This window comes from Suillus discolor (assembly GCF_016758755.1).
Source record: "Suillus discolor strain FC423 chromosome Unknown F5147scaffold_7, whole genome shotgun sequence".
Classification (NCBI taxonomy): Eukaryota; Fungi; Basidiomycota; class Agaricomycetes; order Boletales; family Suillaceae; genus Suillus; species Suillus discolor.
The window spans coordinates 414,284-425,194 of NW_024541254.1; the positions used below are offsets into that span (position 1 = coordinate 414,284).

The window sequence follows — 10,911 nt, forward strand, 5'->3', positions numbered from 1 at the left end:
TTTCCATCTCACCGGTCTTAATGATTAATCTGCGCTACCGCGGATCATCACGGTTGTAGTGAATTGGGACATACCCTGTTAACAGCGGCAACGCTGGTACTGAAGCTTGAAGGCCTATGAGACTAATGCATTAGCAATTATTGCCAAGTATTTTGAGGCTATGCTAGTCACGATCGCTGAGTGGTGGATTATAGTGCGCGTGTTGCTAAACATCAACTGCGCAACCTCAGTACCACTATCAACTCAAAGCTGCGGTTGCACATTCAATTATATACTCCAGATACAGGCTTGCGCAAGCAGACTCAAAGGAAAGACCGTGGTGCCAAGTTTAGATCCGTCGGTCCAGGGTAGTGCGGTTACGGTATTGCGCAATTGAGGAACATGGACGCATCGGGTAGAATGGTGATGGGCAGGGTCTGTCGGTCGACCATTATTCTGCATCCTACCGTGCAAATCAACGATGTCTGATCGTTACACACAATGAGTGGACGGCCCTGAACGTCCGCAGCTACAAGAGCCTGTCTTCGACGGACGGAGATGAAATCCGTGTTGGTGGCGTGGTAAACGGTGGGAAGCCTGTGCACCTGGACCAAAAGTCTGGCAGCACTTCCCGTACTCGTCGTATTCCACGATGACCACGATCCTTTCTCCGTCGTGTTGCCCGGTCTTGAGGTCTTTCATTTTTCTGTCATTTTCCGCGTCTCTCCTTTCGACATTCGCACAGCCCGCAACACTTCCGTTCTATGACTGTTTCTCAGGAAGTGCATCACAGAAACTTTCAGTTGACACAGTGTACTCGCAAATAATCAATGGACAGACGCTGAATATCACGATTCTGGGGAATGCCTCCCAGCAGATTGTCGCATCTTCTGCTAACAGCACCAGCCTTTGTACGCATACTTGCTCGTGTGCTTTAGCGGCATGACTCATGTTCTTCCCTCCAAGCTACCCTCTTCACGGAAGCCACGACGCTCACCATGAATACCTTTAGTAATAACTCTGCTTTGTGCGATACATTACGCCCACCTTCTCCTCTGCCACCTCTCGATGGAAATTCCACATATTGCCCCATACCTGCAGGGCAATTTGCACTCTCTGCATCCATACCATTTAATACCCAGAATTCTTTGACAACTATGGACACAGAACTCCGAGCTGTCGACCCATCTGGAAACGAGATATTATGCCTTAGCGTCACAACCACGCCACTTCATCCTGGACCACTTGATTCGCCGTATGGCAATGCCCACATCATATTCTGGGCAACAATTGCTCTTGCAGCAACTTATTGGCTCGTTGTTGGGTTTGCTCGGATCGTATCTGCTTGGAGTCGGGGCTTCAGTAGACCTGGTCCGGGCATCTGGCACCGGTTTGAGAGTACTGGGTTCATTCTTGCTAGTGCCATCAGCGGTGAGCGTTTTTCAACATCACCTGCATTGATGAGATTTTGTAAGTAATTTTACATGTTCTGTTCGTATTTTTGCGGTGCTCATGGTTCATCAGGCTCCCCATCATTGCGTGACATCATCTTTCACACGCAGTGGTGTGCAGCCCTAGCTATGGTCGCTGTTCAGTGGCCGCCCTTTATTTGTGAGTAGCAATTCAGAATTTGATATACACCACACGTGCTAATGCATTTCAGATCCCCTACTTTCGCAAACCGCCTGGGCATCGCTGACGTATAGTAGGTTTAGATCTGGATAGTGCCGTACGAACTGCTAATGGTCTGTAGACATCACATTGAACGCACATTCCACACACTGGAATCCGCTGAATGTCCAACCGTATAATCCACCATCAGACTTCGCCGATCAGTTGGCCGATCCATCTTCCGTTATTTACATTGACCAGTCAATTCCGAACACAATTTTCCTACTTCCACCGAACACTACAACTGGGATGCAATCATTTGCATGGAGTGTTGGAGTACAACCCCAAGATCTCTTTTCGATCTGCTTAACCCTGTTCTTGGCCATTATAGCTGGGACAATCTTGCTCAGTCTGTTCCTATGGACGGTAGATTGGGTATTTTCACAGCGGCCGTCAGGCAGTTTATCAAGTTCTGCTGTGCTTACAAACGCAACGAGCAAGGGTCATATGCCGCGGCTTTCAGCGGGCAGTAAGGACATGCTCGACACAAGTGGAGATGAGAGCAGATCATCAACTGGATTTGGCCACAACTATACTTTACTCAGGAGACGCTTATTTCGACCGGAAGTCAGCTCTTTTCACTCTAGCGTGCTCATAGGAAACCTTGTGCGCGTTCTCGTCCTTTTTCATTTACCCGTCACCATATTCTCGTGCTACGAATTTTCAACAGGAAGCTCAGCGTCTTCAGTAGCCCTTGGTGCTCTCTCATTCGCACTCTTCTCTGTAATCGCTCCTTCTCTTCTGCTCCTGCGGCTAAGTCGGACGTCAACAACCAAATTATACGATGAAACACGCACTCTTCTTGCGTTAGGCCCACTCTACAATCACTACCGCCAGAGCTCGCAGCTTTTCTCAGGCTTGCTTTTCCTGTCCAACCTCGTCCTCGGGGTGACTATAGGGTGCGGACAGCACAGTGGAACAGCACAAGCGATTGTAATTTTGGTGGCAGAAGTTGTTAGCGCTTTGGTCACGAGCGTATGGTTACCATGGGGTGCAGGAGCAGGCATGGGCCTCATCAGCTTCCTATTTTGCGTTGCACGTATCGTGGTTGCCGTGCTGCTAGTCATTTTGACCCCAACTGTAAGGTCACCTATCTCCGTGAAGTCCGATTCTAACAGCTCGTTCAGATTTCAATAGGCGCAGGCGCAGGCGGTTGGGTAGCCTATGGCATACTGATCGTCCTTTGCCTTGTTTATCTTACGTTGTTTCTGATTCTTGTTATCAAGGTCATCGAAGCTATTGTGCGCATTCTTGGTCGGGTCGGCTTTGATCACTCCAGACGGCCAGTCGATAGCGGATTGATCGGTGTGCTTTCTCTTCTCGGATGTTGCGGGCCACGGAGAGGTGGTCGCGAACGAAGACACTACAAAGCCACGGAAGTACGACATTCACCCGTTGCTCGAGACTCTTTCGCTGCACGCGATTCATCTCCTTATGTGCCACCCAACGCATCTTTCGCGCAGAAAGACAAAGGTTCCAGCTCCTCTCATCATTCTGGTGGGCCCCCGCCATCAGTATTGCGACCCGAGCATGCTCTGCAGCCTTACAGAGAGGACAGCGATGACGATGCAGAAAGTGGTTATATAATGGGCGCGTGGCAGCCATTCCCAGGTCCAGGTCCCCGCAGCTCATACGACCGCACATCCATTAGTACACCTCCCCAACACTCCAATTCAGGTTTCTCCCGCATCGGTGGCGGTCGCGCCCACTATGACTCACCGTACGCGATTGCCAGTGAGACTGGGGGGAGCTCAACTTTCACGTTCCCTAGCATGGAACGCAAGCGCAGTGGGCCGGTGTCTGTTGGCACACCAACGAAGACGATCTATGACGATGAAGAACTACCTACTCCAACTACTTCCATAGCGAATGTTGCGCGCCTTCCTGCGCTCATGAGCTCTGGAGTACCTACTGGAGCAATGTTGCCACACATGCGCACGAAGAGTCAAACAGCAGTTATTATTGGAGATGTGGCTGCATTGAATGCAACACCTGTAAGTGCTCCTACGCAGGAGGAGCATCCTTCGATGGCGACCAAGACGAATAGCGGGGAATCGAACAACAGTGATCCTGACCAGCCAAAGAAGAGACATTGGTATAACATTCGAAGGAATCGTAGGCACAGCGAGGGTGATCGACTGGACAGTGGGGTGAGTGAGGTGGAGCCTGAAGGCAGTTCATCTCCCAAGGATTCTGGAAAGTCGTTTGTTGTTATTAGGGCACGGAAGCCTCAATCATCACAACCCGATACTCATCCACACATTCACAAGGTTAGATACTCAATGGACGAAACTGGAGGAGGACCTTCTTCTCAAGCAAAATCTCTGAAGCCATGAATTGACATTATAATGTGCATACACGCCTTTTATGCTTTGTTTTTACTTTGTCCTACTTTGCATGTATGATGTACCACCTCGTGATTCTTACGGTACGCATCATCTCTTGCATATGTAATATTTACTGCACTCGTGTGTCTGAACCACACTCTGTTTTGTGTTACTGGTACGTACGGTTACAGTACTGGATTTGATACATGCCCTGACATGAGATAAATTAAGTTGTCGTGATTAAACCGAAATAAGATGTCCAAGGAAGTTCCGAGTCAGTGAAAGGTTAGGGTCGTTCAGTCATCCACAGGGCTGCTGGTGTCACTTCCTAACCAGAAGATTCGCCAGTCCTGCCACTCCTTCCGCCACCACCCATATACACCTTCCTCGGCCTTCGCGCGCGACAAGAGTTCCTCCGTCTCAAACGAGCTGGTAGACATGGCGGACATGGCGGAATTCATTCTCTCCAACTGAGGCGCGCCGATGTAACGACGCCAACGTCCTCCAATCGTGAGGAACCCAGCCTCGCCGAGTGGATTCTGCGCAAAGGGAGGCTCAGGAAGTACCTTGCCTTTACCCTTACAATTCCCGGAAAGATATGATAGAGGCACTTCGTGTGCCTCAACGCCTTCATCGCCCATCCCAATCAACTGTAAGAAAGGTTCAGGGACTTCTTGTGGACTGCCCGGCGCTGGTAGATGCGTTCGGACAGTCACGCTCGAAGGCGGGAAATCCCAGGTTATGGTGTACAAAGGAGGTGTGGCTTGAATAGATGCAGGAAGGGGGGCAGCAACGACGTGTGTGATTTTGCCACGCGTGAGGACAAAAACGCTGCTGTGGGAGGCACCAATGTGAGGAATATGTATGGTTGGGATGTCGGCTTTTGAGGGTAAAACCCAAGCGCCTTTGTGTTCTTTTCCAGCCGCGAAATCGACCGAACCTCGAGACCGACGACTTGGGAGAGATCCTCCAGTGTTCAATGTCAGGCTGGATCCACTTCCACCTACAGGGGAAAGATTGCTAACGCTCCCTCCATTTTCGAACATATCCACTTCCGTGACTGCTGAATCAGCTACTCGTATGATTCCAGCCCTTTTGTCGAACACCACAAAAATTGCTGTTTGGGCTTCATATGCGATGTTCACAGGTGCAGCTACGGGTGTACGCGGGTTGCTCGAGGCATCTGCGGAAGCTACACGGTTATGACTATACCCAACAGTCGTTCGAGAAGATCCAACATCAGACAGGGATCGAAATGTATCTTGTACACATTGCTGAACGAAGGTAAGAGAACGTGGTGGGGATGGAGTGTAAAATTCCTGTAGAGTCTTGTAGTCAAATTAAACATCAGAAGATCGATACACACCTTCACGAAATGAAAAGCCCTCTCCCCTCTCGGAGTCTCGTATAAAAGTATGTTGGTCTTAGTTGCCACAGCAAGCAGTGCACGGCGAGTGGAGCTCGTGCTACCTTCGTGCCAGAGGGCATAGGAAACCACACTAGTATTTGACATTCTGGACCCAGTCGACGAGAGTGACGTAAAATCAGTAGCCCAGCGCAATGGTAAATCGTCAACGACATCCCAAGATGGTTCTCTCTTTGGTGGTATCGACGGGCGATTTGTATTTGATGTTGGAAGGAAACTGGATCGTCGCTTACGAGTGGGGGGCTCGGTGATGAGATTTCGTAAGCCTCTCGTAATACTATTTGCTGGTCTGTGCTTCTTCACTGGTGTCTCTTGGGGATGCCAGTCTGACAACCTGTGCAAATCAACTGGCTGTGCGTCCTGGCATAGCAAAGTGAATACGTGGGATGACGTGAGGGAAGACTAAGTAACTGTCTCACTTGATGTGCGATGGTCCACCTCGCCAGGCTGGTCAGACTTGCGAGTTTATACATTCTGAGAAAGCGCGGGGATTCTTGATGCGAGCCAGGAGATAGAGAATCTTCAAGCTCAGGACCGACCAAAGCAAGTACGACTCCCTGCGGGGCGCTTTCACCGGCGTCTTCGTACTCCAAAAGTGACAACTGGTAAACACTGTAATATACTGTCCGTTAATAGCTAGGCAAGGGGAATATGAATGATCGTTTACTTACGCCTCCCCTGTCCACATTACTTTGGCCTGTGCGTCAGCAGGTCCCTTCTGGATGAGGCCAGTCACCCCATCAGGACTTGTTTCATCTGCCCACTTTGCAGGGAACATATTAAGGACTGACAGCCCGACATCGGTACCCATGAGCAGGAGACGATCATGCTGGAGAGGAAGAATACATCTGATAGGCGCAGTTGAGTGTGGTAAAAAACGGGATCCGAAATGATGGATTGAGAGATGAGTTGGGGACAGGTGTTCCTCTGGTATGTGCAGAGAAGGCTCCAGCGATGGTTCTGGGGTTGTATATTCATCGCGAAGTACCTGCGGAGGAGGAGGAAGATCTGCATTTATTGTTAAGCGCTGCGGTGTTGAGCTGCGACACTCTGGGATAGAGTCGTCTTGATATTCCTCCGAATCCTGTGCGATGCCAGATGAGTAAATAAAAGCATCATGAGGCAGAATAGACACATACAGCAGCCTGCGAAGACCCATCTTCACTCCACCCTCTAGCTCGCCTGCGCTGAAATTCCTCGGCAGTGACGTCTGCATAACGCTCTGCGGCTCTGCATTCCGATCAAAAGCTAGCATACTAACCAAGACCAGCGTGCTCACCTCTTTTCTATCCAGCCTCTCCAGCGACCAAAGCTACCATCAGTGAATACGTGAGATTATGTCGATCAACGGGTTCTCCTGTTTGCGCACCGTGAATTTGGACCGCTTTGAGCTGCAACATCGTTATAAGTTGGTAGGTCCCCAGAACCCTGTTCATCTCGCTCAGCTCCCTGAGTGTAAGTCTCAAAACTCTCAACAGTGCCTCCTGGCGACGTGGACATTTCTGTTACCAAATTGACAGTGTCAGCGCTCAGCAGATACAAGGTGATGTGTTTGTTTGTAATGTGGCTAAGGTTACCGGCTGTGCAGGAAAGGAGACGGCAAGTCAAAACTAACAATACACACTACTAGCATGCAGATTTGCGTAAAAGTACTTTATGAATGAACTGGTTGTCAATGTATTGGACAAGGAAAGTCATTTCAAGAAAACGCCAGTCCCGTGAATGTCGCTACAGCACCCACCAGTGCTCCGCCAGCGGCAACACCGAGATTCCCCTTTTTTTTCCGCCCTTTCTCTTCTTCCTCCGTCAGACGTTGTTGAAGGAATTCCGCTGCATCCCCCTCCTTAGCCAATATAACCCATCGGTGCTCTTGTGAGCTTCCATTGGGCAGCACTCGGACGCTGAAACCTAGTTTTTCTGCGTCGCACTGTACAGCCTTGAGATCGATCAATGGGACGGAGAATAACATGGCAGGTGCAACCCCTGATGATTGCGTGAGATTATCGAGGAATAATGATCTCTCATCTGCGCTCATTGTTCGTGCCAAAGGATTTGGTTTCCTTTCGCAATCGGCATCAAGGAAGACAGTTTTGTTCATATCGACGAAGTCATTTGTGGGGTGGCTAGAAAGTGGTTCTGTGGACACTAGGCTCGCAGTTGGAGTCCGCAGCGTGCACGGCATAAGACGTGACAGGCCGGTACCCGGACTAGCACGACCAGTTGTGTATGGCTCGTTTCCCGCCCTGGAGCTGATTTCTGGAGCCTGATCCGGAGGTGATTCAGGACTAGTTAAAGTCCGTCTCCATCGCATTATTGCTCTCTGATCATCGCCATCGCCACCACCACCACCACCATCATCATGATCTTCATGATCTTCACCATCGGACACGTTACTCATCATTCCTGGTTGGAGAAGTCTCTCTACGATTTCGGAAGATGTGGTGGAGAGTGAAGTGAGACTTCCCGCTGGAAGAAGGGCAAAACGAACAGAGAGTCGGCGTTTGAGATTCTTGGATTGGGTGGGTGTTTCAGTGGAAACAGAAGAACGCTCGTCATTGAAATTTACAATGCGCAAGGATGACATTTCGTCCACGATATCTTCTGTGGCACCACTAGTCTGATCCGACATCGTAGGCTCAATATAAGGACAGCCGGAGCGAGGATGTCCCTGCCTGGGTCGGTGGCATGTCTTGCAGTGTGGAGCACGGCGCGGAGACGTGCCTGGAGTTGAAAGATCTGTGGTCATTCCAACACTAGAGCAAGTTTTGGCTTTGGATGACGTTGATAGTGAATTTGGGTTGGCAGAGCGAGTGACAGGCATCATTCTGCCAATCAGATAAAATTGTATGACGAGTTAGAGAGTAAATGAATGTGAACAACAACCTGAGAGTTTCTGTTGCGAGTCAAGGGCAAGGTATTTAACGCCCTTTGATGATTCTCTCCTCTACAAAAAGCACCTTCGGAGTTAAATAATACGATTGATGAAAGTGGCTGCAAAGACAATAGACTTTGTTTAGTCCAAGAAAGCTCCATTAGTGAATATTTGGATGTTCTCACTGGTGTCCAAGACGACTATATGTCAGACGTTGATCTGCTCACAAAAAGGGCTTCGTCGCGACCGTGACTGATTTGTTAGGCTCCTGAATAGTTGAAGTCACGTGTGCGATCGTCATCAACGGTAAACCTTGTGTGGAGACCAGCGTCTAGCGGCGCTATTACTAGGTTCACCGTCCAGACATACTGTCACAATCCACCAGTGCTTTGCACTTGAAGCTGAGCGTCCTTCTTCTCATCAAACAAAAATTGATTTAATTTTGCTCTTAGTTTATTTTCGTCATGCCACTCATCATTCTATCAGATGATTTAATACAGGGCGTCACGTTGCATTGGGCATTGTCCCCTCATTACTCCATCAATGGCCCATGCATGATAATGTCCAGCTTTGCTTTATAACCACACACTCTCGCACCCTTGGGACGACGGTGTTGTCTATCTGGACCGATACCGTGACATATCCTGACTTTCAAAGGCTCCAGAATACGTCCACTACCGCGAATTGTACTACATCACAATCAATATGTGAATAAACGTATGTATGGTATATGTCAGTCATGGTTTCTACGGTCTTGTCGATGCTCCTCATAAGTGGTTCAAAGGGCGTGCATCTCTTTATCCAGCAAAGTAAGCCACGAGTTTTGTGTCGCTGGCATGGAACTGACTTGACTATATAAGAGCAGCTATTTTTTGCCATCATCTGCTCTATGAAATAGATTTCTATCACGACGCCGCACCGTATGACCTATGCGTATTTATCTATCTTGAGCATTCCTGGTCGGCATTAAAGCTGTATGGCTCAATGATTATGAAGTAGAGGCCCCGAGTCAGTCACGCTCCGAGGCTCCGCCGTGACCACAGCACACATCGCCATCCATAACCCCACCGGTCTGTAATAAGAGGCTCCTTTCAATTGTCATCCACGGAAGTCTAAGGAGCCCTCGAACACGGAAAGTCTACCCATATTTGTGCTTTTAAGTGTCACCAGGGACACTCTCGAACCCTCTTGATCCCGAACTGACACTTCCTTGCTTCAGGTGCTAGTGAATTTAGCAAGCACTGGCTTTACCTCTCTCACGTTTTGTGTATGCCTAAATGACAGGATGCCCGGTTGATAATTCATGCATGCCACACGAATGGCAGCGTTTATTAACGTTGCCTTCACAAGACATCTCAAGACAGTTCAAGAATTCCAAACTTATCCTCCTGTTTTGGAGTATTTTTTAAATCAGCTACTAAAAAAGTCCCTCAAGCGATCATGTGTATAAAGACTAACACAGTATGCAGTGAGTCGCGGTTCTCTAGTTTGGTGCGGGGGTCGGTGTTCTCACCTGACAGCAAGACAGGTGTCAGCCGCTTACACTCAAGAGCGAGAGCCTGCATCTTAATTTATGCAATTTCTCCCGGTCAGAACGAACGCAAGTATTACCAAAGTTCGGTTCTTGCCGTGACCGTCCTCATATGATTTCATGCTGCCCAAAAGGATACCTTCCATATATCCGAAGTCTCGCATGTCATTACATTATATGCAGACTCTGGCGGTGTTAAGACACAGCCATAATAAAAAAACACACTTCTTATTACTCATTTCTGTCATCTCTTGTCATCGTCACCGCGTCGCTTCTTGGATGTTTTAGATTTCTTCGATTTTTTGGATTTTTTAGATTTCTTCAGGGCTTTTTCTTCTTTCCTCTGTGCCAAAATGTAGTCCCGCATAGGATCTTCCGGATCGATGGAAATAACCGAAGATGCATCTGAATCCGATGCTTGACCTCCATCTGGGACGGCAACACGCATTAAAGTGTGCCTGCAATTTAGGAAGGGGGCCACTCACTAATGATCATCTCTGGCCTGGCATTCAAACTCTGTTCTTCAGGTTCCTCCCACTCTCCATCCTCGCCTTTCACCTTTGGCTGTTTATAGTTCTTTACGTGGTCTACACGCAGCGTCTTGCCCAGTACATTGGCACCGTTGAGGTTATCGACAGCCAACACAGTGGACCTTTGATCTTCATACATGAGGAAGGCAAATCCCCTCGGTTTTCCAGTCGTTTTGTCCCGAGGGAGATTGACATCCATAACTTCCCCATACCTTTCCAAGCGGTTCAAACGACATTCAAATAGCTAGAGTGATTGACGCACTGGGAAAATATAGTGATCACGTCACCTTCAGTCAAGTCAAAGTGCAGACCGCCGATGAATACATACGCAGAATCTAGTGTAATGCGCGCGTCAGAGCACTGGAACACTGCAGTGAACTGCGACTCACCCTTGTATTCATCATGCCATGAACCTGAAATCCCGAGTTCAAGTTCACGTTCATTGATCTTATTTATTTCCCGAACGACGCTGCCAAAATTCAAGAATTAGATGGAATAGACTTCGGAAGAAACGATCATAGACTCATACCCACTTCATGACTGTAGAGGATGAAGACGAGATTCCCACGCCCTCC

General features: G+C 48.7%; 4 protein-coding genes across 4 annotated transcripts; 1 reads left to right on the forward strand and 3 right to left on the reverse strand.

Moving 5' to 3' along the window:
* Positions 1–504: 504 nt before the first annotated feature.
* On the forward strand, positions 505–4,130 carry F5147DRAFT_382844 (uncharacterized protein). The gene is made up of 6 exons (XM_041429503.1): positions 505–890; positions 946–1,449; positions 1,504–1,590; positions 1,643–1,684; positions 1,733–2,730; positions 2,778–4,130. The coding sequence occupies exons 1-6, from the start codon at positions 632–634 to the stop codon at positions 3,984–3,986; spliced, it is 3,099 nt and encodes a 1,032-aa protein (XP_041297237.1). The 5' UTR covers positions 505–631; the 3' UTR covers positions 3,987–4,130.
* F5147DRAFT_382865 (uncharacterized protein) lies at positions 4,130–7,002 on the reverse strand. Its single transcript, XM_041429505.1, has 7 exons — positions 6,773–7,002; positions 6,683–6,715; positions 6,543–6,633; positions 6,075–6,487; positions 5,823–6,015; positions 5,344–5,763; positions 4,130–5,296 (listed from the first exon to the last, which is right to left on the reverse strand). The coding sequence occupies exons 1-7, from the start codon at positions 6,901–6,903 to the stop codon at positions 4,274–4,276; spliced, it is 2,304 nt and encodes a 767-aa protein (XP_041297238.1). The 5' UTR covers positions 6,904–7,002; the 3' UTR covers positions 4,130–4,273.
* Positions 7,003–8,518, reverse strand: F5147DRAFT_382864 (uncharacterized protein). Its single transcript, XM_041429504.1, has 2 exons — positions 8,461–8,518; positions 7,003–8,394 (listed from the first exon to the last, which is right to left on the reverse strand). The coding sequence occupies exon 2, from the start codon at positions 8,225–8,227 to the stop codon at positions 7,103–7,105; it is 1,125 nt and encodes a 374-aa protein (XP_041297239.1). The 5' UTR covers positions 8,228–8,394; positions 8,461–8,518; the 3' UTR covers positions 7,003–7,102.
* A 1,281-nt stretch (positions 8,519–9,799) lies between these two features.
* Positions 9,800–10,911, reverse strand: F5147DRAFT_382799 (uncharacterized protein). The gene is made up of 5 exons (XM_041429502.1): positions 10,870–10,911; positions 10,726–10,805; positions 10,599–10,671; positions 10,292–10,548; positions 9,800–10,235 (listed from the first exon to the last, which is right to left on the reverse strand). Exons 1-5 carry the CDS (start codon positions 10,872–10,874, stop codon positions 10,051–10,053), a joined length of 600 nt encoding a protein of 199 aa, XP_041297240.1. The 5' UTR covers positions 10,875–10,911; the 3' UTR covers positions 9,800–10,050.